This window comes from Montipora foliosa, chromosome 9 (genome assembly GCF_036669935.1).
Source record: "Montipora foliosa isolate CH-2021 chromosome 9, ASM3666993v2, whole genome shotgun sequence".
NCBI lineage: Eukaryota > Metazoa > Cnidaria > Anthozoa > Scleractinia > Acroporidae > Montipora > Montipora foliosa.
This window is the reverse complement of record NC_090877.1, coordinates 32939881-32967380: the sequence shown is the minus strand read 5'-3', so window position 1 is coordinate 32967380 and position 27500 is coordinate 32939881. Positions and strand designations below refer to the sequence as shown.

The 27500-nt window shown below is 39.8% G+C and overlaps 2 protein-coding genes across 6 annotated transcripts in view; one reads left to right on the top strand and one right to left on the bottom strand.

Annotated features, from left to right (window-relative positions):
• The window catches only part of LOC137971172 (tetratricopeptide repeat protein 28-like), a 244727-nt gene that overhangs the window by 105601 nt on the left and 111626 nt on the right, over positions 1-27500 (top strand). The window lies entirely within an intron of this gene.
• Positions 8835-27500, bottom strand: part of LOC137970248 (tetratricopeptide repeat protein 28-like) — a 31102-nt gene continuing 12436 nt past the window's right edge. For all 4 annotated transcript variants that reach the window (XM_068816768.1, XM_068816767.1, XM_068816766.1 and 1 more), the window contains 2 exons: positions 10733-14231; positions 8835-10253 (listed from right to left, as the gene is read on the bottom strand). In XM_068816768.1, the coding sequence (XP_068672869.1) occupies positions 10234-10253; positions 10733-14183 (3471 nt within the window). In that variant the 5' untranslated portion in view covers positions 14184-14231 and the 3' untranslated portion in view covers positions 8835-10233. The remainder of the gene's footprint in view (positions 10254-10732; positions 14232-27500) is intronic.

Below are 27500 nucleotides of genomic sequence, written 5' to 3'. Positions count from 1 at the left end.
AAGCAAGGGTGGCCAACAAAGTGCGAGGATGAGCTGGAACCATATTACAGAAGAAAAGATGAACTTACTGTCCAAGACAGCTGCCTGATGTGGGGAACACGCGTGATAATCCCGTCAAAGTACCAGATTCAAGTATTGAATGAACTCCATAGTGGTCACCTTGGTGTTGTCAAGATGAAAGCCTTGGCCAGAAGCTACGTGTGGTGGCCGGGGATGGATAAAGCAATTGAACAGATGACAAAAGAATGCACCGGCTGCCAACTCACCCAGAAAAACCCGGAAAACGCACCATTGCACTCGTGGGAATGGCCAGCTCGTCCCTGGCAACGGATACACGTTGATTTCGCTGGACCATTCTTAGGGGAAATGTTCCTCGTTGTTGTTGATGAACACTCCAAGTGGCCAGAAGTGGTAAAGATGAGTTCGACAACGGCCACGAAAACAGTTGAAGAATTGAGAAAGCTTTTTACTACCCACGGCTTACCAGAACAATTAGTCAGCGACAATGGGCCCCAATTCGTAGCCGAAGAATTTAGATCCTTCATGAGAAACAACGACATCAAACACATACGGTCAACGCCATACCACCCCGCTACGAATGGTTTGGCCGAGCGGTTCGTACAAACGTTCAAACAAGCTCTGCGGGCAGCAGCAACCGAAAGGAATCCACTCTCCTGGAAACTGGCGAACTTCTTACTAGCCTATAGAACAACACCCCATGCAACAACAGGGGAGACGCCAGCAATGCTACTCATGGGAAGGAATATTCGGACAAGACTTGATGCACTAAAGTCCAACATACGGAAGAGAGTAGAGGATAAGCAGCAAGACCTGGAGTTGAGTCTAAGCAATAGACACAGACGCAAGCTGGATGTACGTCAAGAAGTTGTTGCCCGAGACTATCGTGGCGGAAGCAAGTGGATGCCTGGGGTCATAACAGCTCAGAGGGGACCCTTAACATATGAAGTTAGAATTGCACCCAACACAGTTTGGCGGAGACACATTGATCAACTCAAGGGGTCTGCCCTGCCCCTAAGATCTGACCAAGGGGGCGAACAATAACAACAGAGCCCAGCTGTGTTCACAGCTATCCCACAAACAGCAAGCAATATTGGAAGAGAAGTTCTGCAGTTCCCGACACCTGACAACATTGAGGGTTCAAGTACAGAGGAACATATCAGCGCCACCCCTGTCAGTACCGCAAGGGACCAGGCAACTGTTGCCCTTAGCAGCACGGGGACACCGGCTAGATGTTATCCGGCTCGGTTACGGAAACCACCTGAAAGACTGAACTTATAACTGACTTTGCTTGTTTGTTGAAACTGCTCGTATGTAATTGGGGGGAGGGATGCTATGTCACAACAGTTATACAGCGGTGTTACCTTTTTACATGCGCACGCATGCCATGTGCCTTTTCAGCAGTATTTGAGAGATCGCCATGTTTAATAAAACTACTTGACTGTTGCGTTAGAGAACGAGTCCATTCTCTGTCGTGAGACACAACATAATGGACTTCGACAGCGTGAATCTTTCGCCCGTCGAGCCGAAATCAAAATATGCTGTACTTCTAATATTTCGCCAGGGTGGTGTTACGTACAACACTGAAACCAAATGGAAATTTCTCTGGTAACTTACGGGTTCAACAAAGACAGAGAAGGAATCGAACACCACAAGTAGATCTGTGATCTCTGTTGTGTGTCTCACAGTGTTTACTGAAGTCGCATCTATTTAAAGTTTGCCTGTTTGTCTGGCAAGTAACATTCATTTTAAGACTCAACTCAGCAAAGGTAAAAACAAATTGGAAATGTGACAGTGAAAAATTATTTGAATGAAAGCTTGCTGTCTCTTTTGTGCTTTATTATTTACGGTCAAGGTTCTTTCGAAAAGGGTTTGATGTGAACTGTCAGAAATTTATTTAATTGCATATGCTTTGTGATTGTGTTTCGCTTGCTCGCACGCAACTGAAATATGAAGGGTTTCTTGCCTCTTATAGCAAATATGTTGCTTGTTTCAATAAATGTTTCGCTGGAAAATATTTCTGTGAAATTTCTAGCTTTTGTAAATTTATCATGCGTAATTTTCGAGCTTAGCAAATTTGCATACATGTGTTGAAAAGTGATACGGGGAGAATTTTTGTGGTAACGCATAAGTCACGAAAATAAACAGGTCTGTTGGAAGCGTGCTTGAGTTTCAACAAAATTACCCCCAAAATCGGCAAAATATTGTGACGCTGATGAATAATAAAGTAGCTGCTATTACCAAAACGATGGAATTACCTGGTGATAAATAACCTTGTCTTGGAGAGTAAATTTTTGATTTTCCAGAAACAATGGTCACTGTGACCTCTGAGTGTGATCTTTGTGTTGAATTCGCACATTTCTTGTCAAAATTTATAACAATTGAAAGAAAAAGAAAACTAACAAAAACAAAAACCCGGTATCTTGGCATCATTTGACACAGATGCTTCACTGTTTCGCGAGTAAACATGCCGCGGTAACTTGATCACTCTGCCCGCTGAATTCGATGTGCGATTTACTCGGTGCAGCCAAAAGTACAATTACAACAAAACAACTAAAATCTCTCAAAATGGTTTTCGCTGATGGTAACTTTTTATATTCGTCGTTCAAAATTAATGTTGTTTTCACGTCGTAAATTTTGTTACCGATGGCAAAATATTTTATTCTCCATCGACCATCCTGAAACTTCCTTCTGCTTTTCTTAAAAACTGTGTATCCATATTTATTTACTTTTACATCAATATTTGTTTTGCATAAAGCAAGCTTACAAAATCTGTATCTTGCTTGGTTCGCATTTGATAGCATTAAAATAGAATTTTCGGTCCTATGCTTCTGTTACTCAGTGGTATATTTCTTAGGTCGCCCATCCAGATACTAACCCACCACACAGGGATGAACTTCAACTTTAAACTTTTGTTTACAAAACTGTCAGGTGCTGTCACTACACGCTTACACTTGTGGTGGAAAGAAGTTGCATGATCAACATGTCAGCCCAGAAGCCAATGTTTCTCGATTCCCTTTTATTCTGTCAACATGTCTCTCCCAGAAGACAATGTTTTTCACTTCCCATTTATTTTCTTCAATCTTTCTGGGTTCAGTACTTTGCTAGTAACCACATGTCTTCTCAGGCTATTTACCCAAGACTGCTACCGTGGCACTACAATGATAGACAATACCAAAACAATATCGTGCACTATTAGAGCTACATATTACGCAAGGACAACTTGAATCTCCTGGAAGACAACACACAGCTCAGTTGACATTATGGAATAAATCGCTGTGTTACTTCACTACCACACGTAAGCAATGCATGTCAACTTTTTTAAAAGAGGACAGGAATTTCTTCTTTCTGACAAATTCGATGTGCGATTTACTCGGTGCAGCCAAACTTGTACAATTACAACAAAACAACTAAAATCTCCCAAACTGTTTTTCGCTGATGGTAACTTTTTATATTCGTGGTCCAAAATTAATGTTGTTTTCATGTCGTAGATTTTGTTACCGATGGCAAAATATTTTATGCTCGATCGACCGTCCTGAAACTTCCTTCTGCTCTTCTTAAAAATTGTGTATCCATATTTATTTACTTTTACATCAATATTTGTTTTGCATAAAGCAAGCTAACAAAATCTGTATCTTGCTTGGTTCGCATTTGATAGCATTAAAATGGAATTCTCTGTCCTATGCTTCTGTTACTGAGTGGTATATTTCTTAGGTCGCCCATCCAGATACTAACCCTGCCGAATAGGCAATAATTTCAGCTTTCAACTTTTGTTTACAAATCTGTCAGATGCTCTCAGTGCACGCTTACACTTGTGGTGGAAAGAAGTTGCATGATCAACATGTCAGCCCAGAAGCCAATGTTTCTCAATTCCCTTTTATTTTCTTCAGTCTCTCTGGGTTCAGTACTTTGCTAGTAACCACATGTCTTCTAAAGGGGCTATTTATCTAAGACTTCTACCATGGCGCTACAATGATAGGCAATACCAAAACAATATCGTGTACTGTTAGACCTACATATTACGCAAGGACAACTTGAATCTCCTGGAAGACAACACACAGCTCAGTTGACATTATGGAATAAATCGCTGTGTTACTTCACTACCACACGTAAGCAATGCGTGTCAACTTTTTTTAAAGAGGACAGGAATTTCTTCTTTCTGACAAATGATTAATTAATAGGCCGGTAGCCAGGTTTTTAACCTCAGAAAAGGAGCTGTTTCGTCGTACGAACGTGTGCGGACGTGTGAGCCAAAGGGCCTCTGCTGGTATGACTTCTGGGTGACCCCTTAAATGGTCTTAATGACCCACCAACTTGAAAAAAATTGCCTGGAACGCTGCACGTACCACAGGCAACCCAGTGTACCCTCACGGAGGGTCTAGTTCACATTTAGACTTCGCAAGTTTTGTTGGAAGAAAACAGCTCGACGATGCAGTGTGTATCACACGAAATATTTTATCAAAGATTAGATGACGTTAAGCAAAAGCAGAAGCGAAATACATCAAAACTAACCATGTTTATCGAAGATCAATTTTACAATAGAGCAATGGAATACTTGAAAATTCAAAGTGAAAAATCGAGTAGTGATTCGAGAGAAATGGAAGGCAAACTATCTCAGTCACAAATAAAGACATTGCAAAGAAAGATGTGGACATACCACCAAGGAAAACTGGGCTAAACTTCAGAATACCCCGCCACTTATTTGCATTTCATTGAATAACCATAGGCTCTATTGTATTAAGTGTCGTTCTTCAAGAGATGCTGCATAGGGGAAACAATAGTGGTTAGCTGTGACGAAGTATTGTGAAGTTGCTCCGAAAACTGCAAACACCTGACAGAAAAACTGTTATCCCAAAGAGTAAACTCTACGACAATCTTAGTCTTAGCACACCAAAGAACAGGACATAGAAGACGTCAAATCACAAGTAAATGGGAGAATGGCAACTACAGTATTCAGAAGTAAGCGTTCAACTTACAAAGTTGTTCGTAAGTTTATGTCCATTGCACGAACAGCAGAAGACTATCACCAGCAAACAAGAAAGCAAGCACAAAAACAACCGAAATTTAAGATTTTGGACATGGTGGCAATAAAAATAAACAAAGTACACAAGATAAACCCTTTTCACCTCAAAATGCTCTTGGGTCAAATCATCGAAATTGAAGAGAGTGGATATGTAAGAATTGTGACAGAGTATGGCAAAGTTAATACTCTGATCACACCCTCGCGATTCTATCCTTGTATTGCCACTAATGTGAAACTAGATTTCTCTTGACCAAAACATCTTTTACGGCAGCATGCAAAAAAGCAAGTGGGCTATACACTAGATGAAAAACTGCTGATTGGTGCTAAGTTTCCCCTATCCTACTCATTGAGTTATCTTGATATGGAAAAACAAAACAAATTGCTACAAGACACTAATCTCAAAATACTATTTTATTAATTTAATGATAAATAGCAAAATTAAATTGTAAGATTTCTGCACTTTATTTCTTGTCTTATTGAAACAGTGACATAATTCATGTATTGCTGTTACAGTCTGCATGCAAACTGAATTGTACACACAACATGACAAAACTAATCCAAACCAACAGCAGGACTGGTACACTCATGGTAACTTGATGATAAGCCAAAAAGCAATCCTTAGCTCTTGTTGCCACATACACTAAATGAACAGGCTTTAAAATAAATTCTTAATGTTTATGTTTAGTACATTATGACTGTAAATAAAAGCTAACCATTCTAGAACAAGTGTTTAGGCTTAAATTGTGTAAATTAGTGCTTAAAACCACTCATGTTATTCTTGGTCAAAACAGACTGTTATTAAAGTATTTCCAACAAGTCTTGCTATTTCTGTCCTGCTCTGAATGCTCAGCAAACCTTATTACAGTAACCTCTTGAACTAAGTAAATGAATGGCAAACAGCTGTTATCAATGAAGTGTGTTCAACAAACATTAAACTATTTTACCTGTTTTTGTACCAGTACAATTAAAATTGTACCAGTTCAATATATTCTGTACCAGTTCAAAAACAAATTGTACCAAAGTGCAAATTGAACTACAACATATATATGTTGCCTAATAAAGTTTCCTCACATGGGCTTGTCGTGGTGGTCTCATTTTTTTGGCAACCCCGATATTGCTATGATTTTTTCGTTTCTTCGTTCCGTCCTACCTAACTGCCCATGGCAATCTGAGTTTTGTCACAATTTGCTTTTCATTCTTTTCCAGTTTTGCACATGCGAACTGACATACAGAAAGCTTTTACGCCTGTCTTAACATCCGGTATCCAAAGTAGGAGCCGGAAATCATCTCGTTCTTAACTACTCTGAGGACTAAGTCTTTTTTGGTCTAATGATTGCTTGCTGATAGGGTCTTCGAAGAAGTACAAGGAAGGAAGGAACCGGCCAAAGCAATGAAAACCTATTGCAAAGCAGCTGCTTAGAAACGTTCTATAATTTTCCTCTAAAAAGGAGTAACTGCAAATAAACGTAGCGCACAAAATATTAGGTCTGGGTTTTACAGAAACAGGAGAGGATAGCACGGCATCCACTGTCGACTAACTCAGGTGTCCATTGGATAGTGATTAATTTACTCCCTCTACTAACTCTGATTTACTGAACAGAGCCATCAACGTTTGAGACAACTATTAGAGAGGTTAAGCATGACGTTAGCCCCAAACGGCAAACGCCGTGAGTGAAATTAGTGTTTTGCCAAAAATGTAAGTACCCTGCTGGATATTAGCTCATTTCTGTCCTGTTAGCTCAAGATATCAAGAAACTTTTTGAAGGAACAAGACAAGTTAAAATGAGAGAATTTTCACGCTTTTATGACAAGTAGGAGCCTGCCGTTTCCCGTTGGCCGTAAACGGCATACTCAAAGGGAAAGTACGGCCTAGCTAGAAAAAGTTATTCTGAATCGAAAGTTCTTTATCTGCATTGTCATACTTGATCACTCATTTGGGCTTGATGTATTTAACTAGCCAACTATAACGCTTCAATTGAAATCCGCCATCTTTGTTTTTGTGTATGCCAACGAGGCTATGACGTAGCAATAGTCAAGGATTTCTCCTGATGACTAGATGTACTTGACTTAACAAGGAAAACATAGTCGAGGGGAGCGATACTTTGTGGACTTGAATCTTGATCCAGAGGGTAAATTGTATTAATATTGGCTCCACCATCAGAACAGATTTAACTCGTGGTCGTTAAACAGGGTTTTATATGTGAGTTACATGCAGGAGTTTTACAAAGGCTGTGGAGTAAACGCCTGGCCCCAGTTGTTCGAAGCATGGATGGCGCTATCCACCGGATAAATCGCTATCCACTGGATAACTCAATTGGTTTTGCTAGTGTTTATCCGCTGGATGGTGATTTATCCGGTGGATAGCGCTATCCATCGTTTGAACAACTGGGGCCTGGAAATCAAGTTTAATCTGTCTACCGTAGCTTTCTACGAGATCCCTGTTACAACTTCAAAACAAACGATCGATTTACATATTTCCATCAAATGGTGAGAGTAAATCGTTTCAGTAGTGTCTGTGAAGCTAACAAAATTTAACTAGAATTTCAAGTTGTTTATTTGACTGCCTGGAAAAGTGCATAACAGTGAAAGTCGTCTATATATTACTTGATTCAGTCTTCTCACTCCAATATAATGATATTTTGGACTGTTTGACTGAGATTTCAGTATGAAGGGAATGTTACCAAGACCAAAATTCATATACCTGAAGATCCTGCTTGAAGTCCTCCTTATCAAAATAACGGACCCGAACAGACAATATATAGCAGTCAGGTTTTCAGGTTTGAGGAATCCACTCACATTGGTCAGTAGCTGTGTTGGAGACACGGCTGTGACATCACACGAATTTTGATTGGTTATGTAGCCAGATGCGCGTTTTGATTGGCTGGTAGGAAATATGAGCGTATATAAAAAAAATCTGTTTGAATCAAGAAGTAAAAAAAACAGCATTTTCCATCATTTTTCGAATCATCTTTGAGGAATATTTTATAAAAGCAATACAGGCCTTTTTTTTCCGTGTTTCCATGTTGTGCAAACCCTCGACTGCGGCTCGGGTTAGCATAACTGTCTCGAATTCTCTTAACTCCCCGTCGTGTTTAGATGAGGCTATGGAAACACGGAACGTCCTCTATTTCTTAAATTGTTAATAGTCAAGAAGTGGTGATCTTAAATTGGAGGTTACCACAGCTAAACTCCCACTATTGACATCTCTTAGGACAAGTCTCTAGCATTAAAAGGAGCCACAAGAACATAAAATTCATATCTTCTCGCAACCGTGTAATATCCTCTATGTAAAAACTAGCGATAAAAGGCTAAACTTCCGACGTTTCGGCGACCTCATGACGCCATTATCAAGGAGTTGGAAATGAACATGCGAGTTCATAACGGTCAACACTAATTTCCATCCCTCAAACTGACATTGGACATTTCGTAACAATTACACGACGCATTATGCCATGTTAATATTGACAAGCTTACCGCTCTAAAAAGAATGAAAACAAGCAGAATGACAGCTTTAGTTCAACAAGAAATAGCGTTTCTAAGCTATGCCGCACTGATCTACAGTATTAAGGTCTAAAAACTCTGTTGAAGATGGTTAACTTTCAATTGTTTTGCTAGGTACTACTATTTCAATACTCTAAAAAAATTCGATTTTCCAGGAGGTTGTGTCGTTTAGTCTAGTGGATATCGGAAAGTGCAAGGTGAAGCCATCGATCCGGGTTCAACTCTTTGCCTCGCCTATTGTGAATCTTTTGAGCTTGTTTAAAATCCTTGTTTCGTTGAAGTTGAAGTCTAAAGTAGACTGTACGTCGTATAAGTTGAATAAAAAGGGAAATGTCAGTTTGAGGGATGGAAAGAAGTAATGACCGTTCATAACACGTACAAAATACTCCAAATTTGCATAAGTGGAGGAGAGCCAGACAAAGACTTTAGCTCGGATTAAATCTGTTTGCACGTTCAGCCGTGGTTGACGTGACTATGGTAGTGGAGAAGTAGACCTTAGACCATACTCTCGATTTGGGGTGCTCGGTTTAGGAGGTGGGTGCCCATCCTGCTGTCAGTTTTAACATGGAGAAAGGATGGAATGTTTCCCTTTTGATACCTTTGTCAACTCAAGAGTTAACTGACCAACGTTTGCAATGGTGCGAAATGGTATGAAATGATGTGACTCGGGTAGTCGTACCATTTTTAAAACTCAAAAAATTTCCACAAGCATATGCATGGGCAAAGTCCCACCTCCCAAGGGGTTTAAAATGCACACAATTAATTAAAAGATCAGGCAACTTTTACACCTCACACCTTTTTACCTTCTAGAAGTTTTAAGAAATCGCCCATTTCATTGAATTATTTTGCATTGGTCCAGTCCCTCTGTGACAAAATATCACAAAATCAACATGTACAACTTTAAAGTAAAGAACTTTCCATTTGTTTCGTACTAGGCCCTAGCAAGAGTCTTTCACCCAAGAGTTAGATTTACCCAAATTGTCCTAGTCCTCATCAGCGTCAGAAAAGTGTCTGTTATTGAACCAAGTTTGGCAGGAAAATAAACAATAAACAAATCGGCTAACTCAATGTGGTGTCCGATTCAAACCCTTTGGGAATAAAGCGTTTTGTTCCAAGAATTTCCATATCATTTAAATGTGAATGCTACATTAAAATTTTTGTAATTTCCAAACATTTCTACTTTCCTAGGTTGTTTTTTAGCTTATAGACATTTGCGTCCCTAAACAATTAATTTGCTTATTTAGCTTTGGCCAACCTTACAGAAATACAGAAAATACACATTCCTCGAAACTTTAACTTAATGATATTGTAAATGAAAAGTTCGTATAGCAAGCTTAAGAGTATACATGCCATTTGAGAAACATACTGCAAAAGCTTGGAGTTATTTTCAAGGGCCAAAATAACACGACGGCTACATCCTCAGTTATGAAAACAAACCGTTTTGCCAAGTCCCTGATTTCTATCAAGTCATTAACTAATCCTGCAACAGATGCTTACGAAACAAGGCACAAATGTAAGGACTTGGACAGTATCGTGATACTACTGAAATCTCATGGTACTTTGACTATAATTGGAATGATATCTTGTGTCTGACTGCTACTGAGGTATCAGTGATTGAATTGTTGTCAATAACTCATATAATCGAAGAAAGGAAAATAACATATCGACGTATCACAGTCCAAGTAAGTTTTTCACATTTTGGGCATCGTTTCTGAAAAAAGAAACAAGAAGTGGGTTAAATGGCAATAACGAATTTCGTTCTGATTGACAAGTAAAGAATATAACAATTATCTTAATTCATTCATTTAACTGTTTGTGCTAGAGTTACTGGCAACAATTCTTATTCACCTATTCCTACTTTGACATGTAGACTTAAAGACCTCAATAACTCACTTCACTTGACATAAGCAATCAACAATCACTGATCAGTTTCACAGCCAGTCCATCATAACATGGGCTCAAACAGGTAGCTATCTGCCGGAAGCTGAAGTAGCTGACTCGGTGAATGGAGACATTATTTAATTCAGTTATTAGCCAAAGCAGTTCGAGTAAAAATAACCACTCTGGCAACCGTTTTTAAAGCCATTTCTCTGTGAAGAACGTACCTGCTCCTTTCGACAACTTCCTGATTAAAAACATGTACAAAGTACAGCGATTCAGTCATTAAAGTTATATTTAAATAGCACTTACCATTCTTTTCGTGTTCGAGCTCCCCAAATTCAAAGGTGACATCATCGCCAATTAGCACAAATGGCGCCCAGTATTTTATGGCCGAATAATTCTTTGTCTCTTGAAGAGATTTCATAGCATGGTGAAGAGCTGTACTTGCACTTTTTCTATCTGCCAAGTGTTGGTAGAAACTCTCCATGAACATCCAGGTCGCTTCGTCGTCGATTGCCCAGAGTGACACCAGAACAGACCGGGCACCAGCGCACAGGAAAGCCCTGGCTATTCCCACAATACCCTCAGATTTTACCTCTCCCTGGCCACTATGACAGCAACTAAGCACAACCAGTCTTGCCTGAAGGCGAACTGCCTGAACATCGCTTAATGATAACATGTAATCTTCCTCTTCGGGGATCTGAGATGTGCGCTCGGGATTTGGGGCCAAAGCAATTTCTCCAAATTTGGCATCTCCATGTGCAGCAATGTGGATTAAGGCAACTGACTTCATTCTTTTCAGCACCTCAGCTTTGGTTGCATTTTTTCCTGTAAGAGGCACGGTCTGCAGAAGTTCTCCAATTATATCCACCTCTTTTATCGCACACGGCAGCTGTCCATACATGGGTTCACCAGTGGCGTAAGTGACTTCGTTCAAGCACGGATCGCCTACAAGCAGCGCTTCATTCTTACTTTGGAAGTCATCAGGTGCCATAGTGATCAATTTTAAAGCAGTCAGCGAAGGAATTGCACGGATCCTGACAGAGTCACTTAATGCAGAAAAAGGAGCCAGGCAAAAGTGGCCATCAGGAACAAACACCAATTCATCACCCTGGATCAAGTCTGCTATAGGACTGACTAAGACATCATACAAGGGCTGCAAAGAGTGCACAGAGAAGCTCAAGGACTGAAAGGTTTCTTCAACACTTGCCCTACTGCTCAAGAAGTCGCTGCGTTGTCTTTCAAGTGAACGATTCTCGCATCGCAAAACGGTCCCTGCATTGATCTGTTCAAAAGTACTTTTCATCAGAGCCTTTGCACTTCCATTTTCGATTTTCTTTTGTCTAAAATTTATCCCGATATCATCTCCTAGCAACCAGAAGCTGATTGTGTTCCCTTCAAGTGCTGTGAAAACAGTTTGTGAAGGTAGATCTTTCATAACCAATGAGATAGTTACCTTCATTGAAGGTTTCTCATCAACACTGTATTGCATCTTTAAAATGTCTGCTAAAGCCTGTGCTCGTCCTTGCTCTGCAGCATACAAAGCTTCATCAACCTCTCCATTCCTCAAGAGTGCTGTCCACACAGTGGTGTACGCAACCCCCTTTGTGTCACGAAAGCTTATTTTCCATGCATCCTCTGAGCAAAGACACCTAACTTCATCAAAATAATAAATGCTTAGGCGATAGTAATTAAGAGCTTTGCTCAAGGAGCCAAAAAAGTCATGAACAAGACCAATCTGATAACATGCGATTGCCAGCCCTATTGGGTCCTCTGTTTCCTTGCAAATACTAAGATGTTGATGGTAGTACTCTATGGCTTGCTTGAAATTACCAAGACTTTGATAAGCGTTGCCGAGATTGGCATAAGCTCTTCCTTCTCCGGCCCTATCCCCTACATCTTTTGCAATACTAAGACGTTGATGGTGGAGCTCTATGGCTTGCTTGACATTACCAAGACCTAGGTAAGAGTTGCCGAGACTGCCATAAGCTGTTCCTTCTCCGGCCCTGTCCCCTACCTCTTTCACAATACTAAGAAATTGATAGTGGTACTCTATGGCTTGCTTGAAATTACCAAGACTTTGATAAGCGTAGCCGAGATTACAATAAGCTGTTCCTTCTCCGACCCTGTCCCCTACCTCTTTTGCAATACTAAGAAGTTGATGATGGTACTCTATGGCTTGCTTGGAATCACCAAGACTGTGATAAGCGCTGCCGAGATTGCCATAAGCTCTTCCTTCTCCGGCCCTGTCCCCTACCTCTTTCGCAATACTAAGATGTTGATGGTGGTACTCTATGGCTTGTTTGAAACTACCAAGACTTTGATAAGCGTTGCCGAGATAGCCATAAGCTCTTCCTTCTCCGGCCCTATCCCCTACCTCTTTTGCAATACAAAGATGTTGATGAAAATACTCTATGGCTTCCTTGAAATTACCAAGACTTATATAAGCCTTGCCGAGATTGCCATAAGCTGTTCCTTCTCCGGCCCTGTCCCCTACCTCTTTCGCAATACTAAGATCTTGATGGTGGTAATCTATGGCTTGCTTAAAATTACCAAGACTTTGATAAGCGTTGCCGAGATTGCCATAAGCTCTTCCTTCTCCGGCCCTGTCCCCTACCTCTTTCGCAATACTAAGATGTTGATGGTGGTACTCTATGGCTTGCTTGAAATTACCAAGACTTTGATAAGCGTTGCCGAGATTGCCATAAGCTCCTCCTTCTCCGGCCCTGTCCCCTACCTCTTTCGCAATACTAAGATCTTGATGGTGGTACTCTATGGCTTGCTTGAAATAACAAAGACTTATATAAGCGTTGCCAAGATTGCCATAAGCTCTTCCTGCTCCGGCCCTGTCCCCTACCTCTTTTGCAATACTAAGATGTTGATGGTGGTACTCTATGGCTTGCTTGAAATTTCCGAGACGTTGATAAGCATTGCCAAGATTGTTATAGGCTGTTCCTTCTCCGGCCCTGTCCCCTACCTCTTTTACAATACTAAGATGTTGATGGTGGTACTCTATGGCTTGCTTGAAATTACCAAGATTTTGATAAGCGTTGCCGAGATTGCCATAAACTCCTCCTTCTCCAACCCTGTCCCCGATCTCTTTCGCAATACTAAGATGTTGATGGTGGTACTCTATGGCTTGCTTGAAATTACCAAGACTTTGATAAGCGTTGCCGAGATTGCCATAAACTCCTCCTTCTCCGGCCCTGTCAACTACCTCTTTTACAATACTAAGATATTGATGGTAATACTCTATGGCTTGCTTAAAATTACCAAGACTTTGATAAGCGTTGCCGAGATTGCCATAAGCTCTTCCTTCTCCGGCCCTGTCCCCTACCTCTTTTGCAATACTATGATGTTGATGGTGGTACTCTATGGCTTGCTTGAAATTACCAAGACGTTGATAAGCGTTGCCGAGATTGCCATAAGCTCCTCCTTCTCCGGCCCTGTCTCGTACCTCTTTTGCAATACTAAGATGTTGATGGTGGTACTCTATGGCTTGCTTGAAATTACCAACACTTTTATAAGCGTTGCCGAGATTGCCATAGGCTCTTCCTTCTTCGGCCCTAAAACCCACTTCCTTAAAAATGGCTAATGCTTCTGTGTATTTTGTTATAGCCTGATTAAAGTGAGCTACAGCATAATAGTAGTTACCAAGATTGAAATAAGCCAAACCCTCGCCTTTTCTGTCTCCCTCCTTTCTTGCAACGCTAAGCTCTTGCATATGCCGTGCCAAAATGTCCAACTTTCTATCCACCATTGTTGATAATCAAAACCAGGAAGTTTTTCTCAGAAATCTGGGGTGCACCTAGAAGATAAATGAACGAAAACACAATAGGTTCAATGCTCTGACTACAGGATTCTAAAGCGGCACAGCAAGATTAATTGAACAGTGAAGGAATAACTTTGTTAAGCCAGTATTTCGAAAAGAAAAGCCTTTCTGCATCAGGGTTTCCCAAGGAATGATTTCGGCTAATGGAGACAGTTGTTACAGAATAAATACTTGGGCATTTAACAGACTAAGAGTGTTTTATGCAATAATAATCACGGAACATTAAAAATAGAAATTCTGTTACCTAAACCAGGGAAATACAGCCTATAGAAAAGCGATGGCATCCCATTTCAACTTTCTTATCGAAAGCTAATCAAAAGTTCCTAAAATATGCTTCCCTGGCAAGAAATTTTCTGCCGGTATGTAGCTGACACCAAAAAGACAGGAGGGGATGCCATTAAGAGTGTAATATTCAATTTTCTGCAATTTACGTCAAACTCATAATTTTTTCTTTCAGGTCTAAATCTATTTAATGTCAGAATTGCTTGTTTTTTGTCGCATTTTTTTTTGTCTGGACACCTGGTTTCTCCATGTATTTTGATCCAGGGACTTTGAATGAGTTAATTGAACTGCTCAAGATAGTTATTCCTTCACTGCTCAATTAATCTTGCTGTGCCAGTTTAGCATCCTGTAGTCAGGGCATTTAACCTATTGCGTTTTCGTATTTCTCGGCGTTGTTTAAAAAAGTAGGTACGCAATGCGTACATGTGGGTAGCCACTTAGACACCGTACCACCAATGGAGTCTTAAAGGGGCTAGGTCACGCTATTTTAGGTAATTTTGTTTAATTTTGTTAATTATGAGCTCTAAACGTCAAATTGGCAGAGCAAGAGTCTTTCATTTGCAAAATCACGGCCACATAACAACTGAGAATGATTTTCAAGCTTTGTAAATGACATTTTGATATAGACTGATATAAATTTGAAAAAAGCTGGGCCAACGTTTTTCAAATTTACCCAAATTCAATCCATTTCAATCCTCTCCAGTTTTGTCCATCCATGTCCCTTCTTGGCTTCCCTGTGTTTTGTTAGAGTTCTTCTATAGTTTTGAACAGTTATTTTGATATTTTAGGTAATTCTATGACCATTCGATCAGTGCTGAAAATGCCTTAAATAGCGTGACCTAGCCCCTTTAAGTATGCTGTTCGTTTTCATTCGGGTTCTAACCATTTACTATACTAGCTCTCTACGAACTTCATTGGCTTCCCATTGCCTATCGAATCAGGTTTAAGATTTAAATCAATTCATGGATAAGTGCCATCTCATCTTAGTGACGTGATTACGCTCGAATAATAGCCTATTATTAGCAGTTCTGCAGAAGATAAGGTGCCCAACCTTTGAAGGCACGTCGCGTGACCTACGTGTTGTTACCACACTTGGAGTTTTACTGCAGAAGCAAGTGCAACACTATTTGCAGCTATTCCTTTAATTTTAACATCACTTTCTTTAATAGATACACAATCACGAAGAAAAAGGTGTTAACCCACTGAACTGAAAATTGTGCTTGAAAACTTAGTAGTTAGGCAACAATAGTCTTTCGGATTTCAGGTACACTGACATTTAATAAGAAGCACTTGTTATCAACATTTGGAACCTCTTTATAGCGGTTAGCTGCCGCATGCAATTTGCCTCACCAAACATTAAAATGTTATCGTCATGGGAAATTCTTACAAGAAAATTTTCATAATTGGACTTGGAGGCCTTTGGGTAGAGTATCTTTTTTCTAATATTGATCAATATTATCATTATTTTCCAAATGATCTGGATAGCACAAGTGTTACTAAAAATACAACCACACTTTTGAGATTAAGGAACATGTTTCGATGTTTCAAAGATCATCATCAGCCATAGTGAGTGTAACATTAAAATTTTTGCAAGATAATCCATATATATATTTATATAACTATCAACACAATGATTCTTTGTAGATTAAGAGCGCCTCTCAGCAATTTTCACCTAAGACCGTGCAAGATAAAAAAATCCAAAATTGCCAAACTTTGTCACAATAAAGGACTACCAAAACCATTTTTAGAAAAATGTTTTACTTTGTTTCGATAATTATTTTACCTGGACGGCAACTTTTTCGGTATGGGCCTTGCAAGCGAGTGAAAACGACTCCAAAATGTCGCTTGTTTGAATCGCTCTTTTTGAAATAACGAACGAGTAACTTGAAAATCAAAACAACATGCCACAGCTAGACTAATTCATTCACCCTTTAGCGCTGTTAACGGTACAATATACCAAAACTGGAATTTTGACCAAATTTTAAAACTTAACCTTTTTTAGATTGATTACAGAGTGCCAAATTTGTGCGAAATTCGACCGTCAAAAAGCATCTTGGTACATGGTGTTCTCAAACGAGACTAAGTTCACCGGAATAAGCAATGTTTCTGCTGCAATTAAATTCAATAAAATTTTTGGGTAAATGAAACAGAGGATTTTTGAGGCCCAATTTCAACATGCTGTTTGTCAACAAAAGTCGACCTTTGACCACCAAAGCCGAGGCGAGGTATATTGAAATCACACACGCTAATCTCGATTTATTCACTAAACAATTCGAGACTCTAGGTTTACTGACACAATACAACGTGAATTGACTGGAACTACTGTAGGTCAAGGGAAACGTGTCATTGAAATTTAACTGTCTTGGTTTAAGAGTGACATATCCGGTAATTAAAATAACTGACCTAAAAATTTGCATACTAGCAAGATTCATTCCATTCCATATTTTTACGCAAACAAGTTTCCTTAATTCACTTTGTGAACATACCTGCAAAACAAACAAAGAAAGGTATCCCCCTTTATATAAGCATACACTGCTTCGATTTTCCTCAAAGCCCTCAAACGACCATCGAACCAATCAAGTGTTTCGTGACTTTCGTGAGTTGTGTCGTCAGAGCTGTCAGGCTCAGAATTTAATATTTACCTGTCAGGAAGAACGTTCCGGATCAATAAACTTTTTTATTATATGGCTACAATAGTATGCGCGCTCTGATTGGCTAATTGTGACTGAATTGTAGGGCATTTTTCTCCCGTAATGCCCACCGGCCGATTACGGGCTTGCAAAAACAAAGCAAAAGGTAATTAAAAAACCACCGTACTGCCACGACCTTGGGCCAATATTTCCCAGTACGGCCCTTGCGCTCAGTTAGTAAGAAGTTAGTAAATGCAAAAGTGTTTGCAGTACAAAGCGAAATCACTGTCGCTGCACGCTTCGTAGCCAGCATTGAATTTAGCTTGCAGCCAGGCGTGAAAAATTCTTTGCTTCAGAATATAAACCATACGATTTGCCTCACGGTAATTCTGCCACTGAATAAGTTCGACCATGTGACTGAACCAGTTGGAGGGCTATAAAGGATAATTTACTTGTAGCTTATGTGAAATCATAAATACTGGCAAATTGGTAAAGGTTTCAGCCCACTAGAAAACTAATTATATTACAATGCATATGTACGGAGCTTTTGAACTGTGTAGGGAATTAATAATATTAAACCATCGATAATTGAAGCTTGATAAAGTTGTTTAAACCAGAGCGATAGACAAAACAAGAAATCTCAGTTGGGACAAGGTCTCATCCAACAATGCTTGCAACATAGCTGACGAACCGACAACTGGAGATCTTTTTACTGATCAGAACGAGTTAAAACTCTGACTGAATCGGTTACCATCTGTGATGGAATCAGTCATTGACACGAATACTCAGTGCCGGACACTGAACAGCAGAATGTAATCCCTACGATTTGTATCACAGTAACTTTTGCTGTTTTCAACTGAATAAGTCCGGCCATGTGACTGAATCAGTTGAAAGGCTCTCATGGGCTAAAGCTAAATAGCTCATATTAATTTGGCGGGTCTAATTTGCAGGTCGCAGGTCGCGGGTTGCAGGTCATTGTTTCACCAATACAGAGAGTATCCTAAACATTCTTAAAAGCTAACCTCAGGCCTAATTAGGCCTAAACAAAAGTTTTTAACCCTAAGGTTAGCTTTTATGAATGATTAGGATACTTTCTGTATTGGTGAAACAATGACCTGCAACCCACGACCTGCAAATTAGACCCGCTGATATTAATTAAATCAATTGTTAAATCGTATATACGCATTGGTAAAGGTTTTAACCATTTTACGTATGGAATATAACAAACTTTTAATTTTCCCTAAGAGTCAGTATCAGTTAAAGTGCACAAGCAGTAGGAAATAAATTACAATGCATATGTGTGAAGCTTCTGAACTGCGTACGGATTCATTAATAATCGTGACAAGGTATTAACTAAAGAAAATCTCAGTTGGCAAGGTCTCATTCAACAACGCTTAAATGCAACATAGCTGACGGCGAAGTGACAACTGGAGATCTTTTTAATTTTTCTGAGCTTGAGTTTCAGTTAGAAGACCTAACTGAATCAGTTTTCATTTTCGACTGAATCAGTCATTGACATGATCACTCAGTGACGGATAACAGCAGAGGAAAATCTCTACGATTTGCCTCACAGTAACTTTCGCTGCTCTCAACTGAATAAATCCGGCCCTGTGACTGAATCAGTTGGAAGGCTCTCTGGGTATAAATCGGAAGCGTCTCAGTTACCGTGACTAACAGTACGAAATCAGTCAACTGATTCACTCTAGTAGGAAACGAGAGCGACAAGGTGAAAAAGAATTTTTTGTTAATAAGGTTTTATAGAACAATGCTCTCAGCAAATCGGACAAGCCGACAATGAACACCTTTTCATTTCTCTGCTCTCGAGTTAGAAGCTCCAAGTGAATCAGCTGGTTACCATTAATTTACAATTGAATCAGTTATTGACATGAATAGCGCTGGATAATAGCGGAAGACCATCCCTACGATTTTTCTCGCACTCGCAGTAACTTTTGCTGTTCTCCGGGTCAACTGAATAAGTCAGGTTGTGTGAATGAATCAGTTGGAAGGCTCACTGGGCAATCAAGTTTTTCGCATACGAAATCAGTCAACTGAATAAGTCCACGAGACTTGACGCAGTTATCAGTGAGACAACTTTATGGTATATGGACCTATATGCAAAGAGATTTATATGCATAACTGTTCATATGTTTTTGGAACTAAGGCGGGCAACATCAGTAAATAAGCGAAGAAAAATAATCCATCACGCCAATTTAAACGACACCAACACCAGCGCAAATGTCACGGGCATGTGTCTACAATGTAATTCAATTCGCAATTGCAATAATTGAATTTACCAGAGAATGATTCGCAGCTTTTTTTCTCCTTGTTCTTTTATTTTTCCTTTCTAGTTGCCTGCTCAAGCAAGGCTTCCAAGGCAAATAATTATTTACGGAATGTAAAAAAATTCGACTTCGACTTGTCAACAGCTATGATCTCTCGATATATGATCTCTAATTAGATTTATTTGAGCGCTAAGACACGGCAAGAAAAGCAGTCGATGTTTCTCATTACGAAGGTTCTAAGGGGCGTGCAATTCATCCCAAGAGCTCGTACATTAAGGGCTTAATAAGTGTTTGTTTGATTGAGATCAAATCCAGATCTGCCCGCAAGTGCCAAAACTCATCCACAACGGGCGAAGTATAAGTACGTGTAATTGCTATGTTTTTCCTTTAATTATCCGTGCGCGTTTGTAAACATTACGAAAAACGCTGAATTTGTTTTCTACGAGGAAAGAAGTAATGTGGATTTCTCAAAAAATAGCATGCCTTGACTGCGTTTTGGCTGGTAAGTAACAAGTCCGTACTGCAAGTCATTTTGCAGGGGTAATAAGTGCTCTTACAAGCAGTAAATTTTACTGGTTACCGCCTGATAAGGAGAACCCTGGAACGTGGTTGCTTTTCATTGGCTTGGGCGAAACTGCTTCAGTTGTGGTTTGATTTGAGCCAGACAACTTGTAATCACAAGAACTGCGATTGGCGGAGACGGTATGAAACAGTCGACTGATTCAGTACTGATAAGCCACCACTTGATATTTGATTCCTATTGGTTAAAACTGTACTGAATCAAACATTCCAGTTTGGTTTTAGCGCTGTTAAGGGTTAATCCGCACTCCCCTTTCACTGCCATGTGTGATGCCCATTCATGTGGGCTGGCGCAATTTTTCTTATTACATCTACATAGGATTCCAAATCGATCACGATGCCGTAGGCAAATCGTCGTGCCCAAAAATTATATCATTTATCTCAAAAACACCTTTTAAAAACAATTAATAGGAAAATAATAACTGTTAGTTTCACAGGCAGTGATACAATCTGCCTGCGCTGATCAATGTACTTGCTTCAGGGACAACTGGAAAAGTGAGTGCTCGCAGTCTCGTACAATGATACATGGTCTTACATATCTTGCTCAATCGATTTTCGCAATTGGAGCGATTGCTGAATACCCGTCCACAAAGGAGCATTTACGTTCGTGACGCTAGCCGCAGTGAACGAAAGTGGATTTCACACACCTCGTGTCGGATAGAGGGAAATCAGTAGAATGGCTGGTGCCGCAGTGCCTTAGTCGACTTACGGTTAAATTGAACTGATTAGACTGGCTAGTGCCACAGTGCTTACCTCATGGATTAAAGAACGAGGTATATCAAACAACACAACTGCGGCGGCACTGCGGTCGGGTATTCTGCTTTTGACATTAGGTCTGTAATAGGTAGTATCTGAGGATTTCGCAAAGTGATTTTCTGCTCAATATCTTAATTTAAGTGATTTCATTTAACGCTTACCCGCACGTGCGAGCAAAAGCCTAGCCTCTGTATCCAGAGAAGAATCCAACACTTTATAACTTCTCCTGTGTGCCTTGATGTCGTTATCACATTTTGCTATTATTACGCATTGAACGTTTGCTGGATTGTCAGAACTTGGGCCACAAATTCCCCCAACAAACTCAGAATAGAACCGCACGCAGTCATAATGGTCTGTGTGCTTTGTCCTAATCTCTTGCGTGACAGCTCTGACGACACAATCAAGGCACAACTCACAAAAGTCACGAAACATTCGACTGGTTCGATGGTCATTTGAGGGCTTTGAGGAAAATCGAAGCAGCGTATGCTTATATAAAGGGGGATACCTTTCTTTGTTTGTTTTGCAGGTATGTTCACAAAGTGAATTAAGGAAACTTGTTTGCGTAAAAATATGGAATGGAATGAATCTTGCTAGTATGCAAAATTTTAGGTCAGTTATTTTAATTACCGGATATGTCACTCTTAAACCAAGACAATTAAATTTCAATGACACGTTTCCCTTGACCTACAGTAGTTCCAGTCAATTCACGTTGTATTGTGTCAGTCAACCTAGAGTCTCGAATTGTTTAGTGAATAAATCGAGATTAGCGTGTGTGATTTCAATATACCTCGCCTCCGCTTTGGTGGTCAAAGGTCGACTTTTGTTGACAAACAGCATGTTGAAATTGGGCCTCAAAAATCCTCTGTTTCATTTACCCCAAAATTTTATTACTGGGTTGCCGTATGGCAATCCCAGTCGGAAAATGGGTAGATTTCCGTTTTCTTTTTTTTAGTTGTTTTTTTTTCCGTGTCGGTAAAAGTCTTGCCTGTCACTCCCCTGGTAAGTGGTGTCTTTGTGCATAGAGCCTTCTGAGCGTATTTTCTCAGGATCGAGAGGGTAGATTTCTCTGGTGGACACAGTAGAATCATTAACCTATTGTGGCCTGCAATGGCGTCGAAAGTCATGTAACGCGAATTGCGTTTTAGTGGATCCTTAAACAAAATATACCCTTATGGAGCTCAATAATGGAAAGTCAGTTGGATAAACTAGGCAGGCGGTGAAAACCAACACCTGGAATCTCAAAAGCGACAAGTAATGGACTTCGACAACAATCTGTCGCCCGTTGAGCAGAAATCAAAGTGAGCTGCATTTCTAAAATAATATTTACCAAGTGTGCTGTTATGTAGAACACTGAAACCAAATGGAAAATCCTCTGGTAACTTATGGGTTCAACAAAGACAGAGAACAAATCGAACACCTTAAGTGGATCTGTGATCAACTCTGCACAGTCTTCAGGTACAAAAAAATTGGAAATGTGACAGCCAAGAATTATTTGAAAGAAAGCTTGTCGTCTATTTTGTGCTTCATTATTCAAGGAAAAGGTTCTTCATGGAAACGTTTGATCCTGAAATTTTAGTTTGTTGTAATATTGCGCATATTTGACACGATTGAGTTTTTTTTCTTCACGCACGTAATGAAATAGGAAGGGGTTTTTGCCTGTAATAGCAAATATGTTGTTTGTTTCAAAAAATTGTTGGCTGGAAAAGGTGGCCTTTATGAATTCATCATGTTTCATGATATGTGTGCTGGATAGTTTTTAAGGCAATAGTAAAGCATTTTCTTGTTATTCAAGGAAAATGTTCTTCAGGAAAGGGTTTGACCCTGAAGTACATGGTAATTTGACACGATTGAGTTTCTTGTCTTCACGCACGCAATGAAATAGGAAGAGGGTTTCGCCTCTAAGAGCAAATATGTTGTTTGTTTCAAAAAATTGTTCGCTGGAAAAGGTGGCCTTTATGAATTCATCATGTTTTATAATATGCGAGCTTAATTGGATAGTTTTTATGGCAATAGTAAAGTATTTTCGTGTCAGAATGAGGTTAGCGTTTTTCTGTTGTGCTAACTTAATTAAATATAAATATACATTCTGCCTCGTGAGTTTGTTATTCTCGTTAACCAGCAATGGAAAGTCATTGCAACGCGAATGGCGTTTTAGTGCATCTTATGTTGTTTGTTTCAATAAAATGAAGGGGTAGTTTCTAAAGAAACTGTGTTGCTGCGTCGGTGGGGAAGTAGTATACAAAAATTTGGTTTTATCAACGGAGTTGATAATGTAAATTGGCCACCGTACAGAGATTCTAAAAGCTGACGTTTCGAGCATTAGCCCTTCGTCAGAGCGAAGGGCTAACGCTTGAAACGTCAGCTTTTAGAATCTCTGTACGGTGGCCAATTTACATTATCAACTCCGTTGATAAAACCAAATTTTTGTTTCAATAAAATGTTTCGCTGGAAAAGGATTCTGTGATATTTTCTGGCTTTGTGAATTATAATATCATGTTGTGTATTGAATTTTCGAGCTTAAGGTTGAAACGTGATACGGGAGGATATTTTTAGTATTGCTCTGTAAGCAGGAAAGGTTTCATGAAAATAAACAGGTCTGTTGGAAGCGTGCTTGAGTTTCAACAAAATGAGCCCCAAAATCAGCAAAAAATTGTGACGCCGGTGAATAATAAAGTAGCTGCTATTTCCAAAACGACGGAATTACCTGGTGATAAATAGCCTCGTCTTGGAGAGTAATTTTTTGACTTTGCAGAAACAATGGTGGGCGATTGTGATCTTTGTTTTGAATTCGCTCATTTATTGTCAAACTTTATAACACTTGACAGAAAAAAAAACCTACTAAAACCCGGTATCTTGCCATCACTTGACACAGATGCTTCACTGTTTGGCTAGTAAACATGCCACGGTAACTTAATCACGGCGCCCGCTGAATTCCGGCGATGTCACTTTCCATTTGCAATTTATTTGTGCAGCCAAAACGTACAATAACAAAATTGAACGTAGCAAAAATCTCCCAAAATGTTTGTCGCTGATCGTAACTGTTTATATTCTATATTCACGGTTCAAAATTAATGTTGTTTTCATGTTGTAAATATGTTATTCTCGAGCGACCGTCCTGGAAACTTCCTTCTGCTCTTTCTAAAAACTGTGTATCAATATTTATTTACTTTTGCATCAATATTTGTTTTTGCATAAAGCAAGCTAACAAAATCTGTACCTTGCTGAATTTGCATCTGTTAATGTTAATAGTATTTTCGGCCCACTGCTCCTGTTTTACGAAGGGGTATATGTCAGATGCTCAGAGGGCACGCGTAAACTTGTGGTGAAAAGAAGTTTATCAACATGTCAGCCCAGAAGCCCATGTTTCTCACTTCCCATTTATTTTCTTCAATCTTTCTGGGTTCAGTACTTTGCTAGTAACCACATGTCTTCTCAGGCTATTTACCCAAGGCTTCTACCATGGCACTTAACTACAATCATAGACAATACCAAAACAATATCGTGCACTTTTAGAGCTACGTATTACGCAAGGACAGATCTGTTTCGTCGTACGAACGTGTGACAATCTGTGAGCCAAAGGGCCTCTGCTGGTATGACTTCTGGGTGACCCCTTACATGGTCTTAATGACCCCCCAACTTGAAAAAATTGTCTGGAACGGTTCACGTACCACAGGCAACCCAATGTACCCTCACGGAGGGTCTAGTTGAAATTTAATTGCAGCGGAAACATTCCTTATTCCGGTGAACTTAGTCTCGTTTGAGAAAGCCATGTACCAAGATGCTTTTTGACAGTCGAATTTCGTACAAATTTGGCACTCTGTAATCAATCTAAAAACGGTTAAGTTTTAAAATTTGGTCAAAATTCCAGTTTTGGTATATTGTACCGTTAACAGCGCTAAAGGGTGAATGAATTAGTCTAGCTGTGCCATGTTGTTTTGATTTTCAAGTTACCCGTTCGTTATTTCAAAAAGAGCGATTCAAACAAGCGACATTTTGGAGTCGTTTTCACTCGCTCGCAAGGCCCCATACGGAAAAAGTTGCCGTCCAGGTAAAATAATTATCGAAACAAAGTAAAACATATTTTTCTAAAAATGGTTTTGTTAGTCCTTTATTGTGGCAAAGTTTGGCAATTTTGGATTTTTTTATCTTGCACGGTCTTAGGTGAAAATTGCTGAGAGGCGCTCTTAAATGTTCCTTACAAGGAGGTGAAACTCAACCTAACCAACGATATTATAGAAAACATACTGTAACTGACACAATGGTAACATTTTAAAACTGTAATGCTAAACCGACATGATCAACTTGTTTGTTGAGTTTGGCCGGTTTTCTCTGCTCAATATGGAAGCTCTCCTTGATTTTGAGTTGATAGAAAGAGGTAGCATTTTTCAATAAATTTTAAGCAAGAAACATCGCAATTATCCTGACAATGTTTAGACAAACTAAGATGCATGAAAATATGATAATTTTTATCCCAGAAAAGGTGCTCATTTACACGTGTGTAGAAATGCCTGTTATGCCTGTTATTTTCCCATCCTTGGCGAGACCCAGGGGCAGTGAGTCGAGACGGGACGTGAATCGGGACTGGCGTAAAGTTGTCAAGTAAGGCGAGAAGAGCCCCTGGGAACATACCTTTAACGGATGAGTTCCAGAGACAATTAAATTCTGATTTTCAGATTGAGTGGAAATTTCCGCAATTGTCTATTTTCCGCCCAATCAGAGAGCCTCATACGTACAGTGAAGTCAGATCGTGATTCCTTACATCAAGTGTTTAATACTACATCAACGGTCGCCATTTTATTTCTATCGCTATCCTTGTCTGGCTCGTATAACAGACATATCATGCGGCAAAAATTTGGGCCGCAAAGGGACCCGCAAGATACACAATTCGACCAATTCAGCCTAAAAGATTTTGTTACGTAAGGGCAATCGGTACATGATGTGTAGAATCAAAATGCTTGGTCAAAACACCTTTGAAGAGCAGACTAGAAATAAATCAGGAAGAAGACCAATTGCAAGGGAAGGTACTAGTCGTCTTTTAGTGTTTCGCCTCTCAAGTTACCGTAGCGAATTGATTTTGGTATTTCTGTTGCACGGGCCAGACCACAGGTAACCCAGGCTCACTGTGTGTGCCACATAGGTAAATATAGAGAACATATGAGGCGAAGTTTAGGTCTGGAAATTTGCAAGAAAATGGAAACAAAAAACAGTGAAACTTACCATGTGGTGAGCTGTTGTTGTCTTTAATACGTACACGAAGTTTCGGGAAAAATGGTCCCCGTTCACCTTCCTTCATAGTATAGTGATAAGGTAGGAGACTGAAGCCAGCGTCGGGACTCCAATCGACCCTAAGCACGCACAATTTTTTTCATGAAAATCGAATCTAGTCGCTAAATGAACACGCCAGGCTCGTGGAACATGAATTTCTCTAAACCATGAATCCACTGAAGCATCTCCAGGTAGCAACGCGAGGCCACCAGACTCCGTAAAACTTGTAAGTTAACCTGCTAAAATGGCGGCCAGAAAGCATTGTCCTCGCGAAGTGTCCAATTCAAAATGGCACTGGACTCGGGACGCCTGGTGACGAGTATAATAAGTTCTGGAGGGAGGGGAGTCCCAAATTGCTAAAAACAAAACTCACTGAGCAATCTGGGACTTCCCTCCCTCCAGGGGGACATATATTTCCCTCGTCACCAGGCGTCCCGAGTCCAGTGCCATTTTGAATTGGACACTTCGCGAGGACAACGCTTTCTGACCGCCATTTTAGCAGGTTAACTTACAAGTTTTACGGAGTCTGGTGGCTTCGCGTTGCTACCTGGAGATGCTTCAGTGGATTCAAGATTTAGAGAAATTCATGTTCCACGAGCCTGGCGTGTTCATTTAGCGACTGGATTCGATTTTCAAGAAAAAAATTGTGCTTGTTTTGGGTCGATCGGAGTCCCGACGCTGACTTCAGTCTCCTACCTTGTCACTATACTATGAAGGACGGTGAACGGGGACTATTTTTCCCGAAACTTCGTGTACGTATTAAAGACAACAACAGCTCACCACATGGTAAGTTTCATTGATTTTTATTTCCATTTTCTTGCAAATTTCCAGACCTAAACTTCGCCTCATATGTTCTCTATATTTACCTATGTGGCACACACAGTGAGCCTGGGTTACCTGTGGCCAGACATGTCTCAGCATTGCCATCGGCCTTTTTCAGCATCACACATAAGCTTACCTGACTGTCTATAAGAGGTTAAATTAATATTGTTTATTTTATTTTTGAATGGGGACTAAGGAGAAAATTGTTGAAATGAGGTGAATAAAAATCTTGATTTCATAGACTATTTTCATGCTATGAATATGGTCATATACAGTACCCTTTTTTCTAAATTGCAGACTGCATTATGCGAGTTTTTTGTAGTTATTGTATGCTTCACAAATCTATTTGTTCACTGTTATCTTATTAACACGCATTCCGAGTTTTTGAAGTGTCGAAAACCCCTTATTACGATAACAAGATTTCGCTTTATTTTAATACAGAATTTTACTTAAAATCAACAAAAGAGTTGTCACGATCTGACTTCACTGTACGTATGAGGTTCTCTGATTGGGTGGAAAATAGACAACTGCGGAAATTTCCACTCAATCAGAAAATCAGAATTTAATTGTCTCTGGAACTCATCCGTAAAAGGTATGTTCCCAGGGGCTCTTCTCGCCTTACTTGAAAA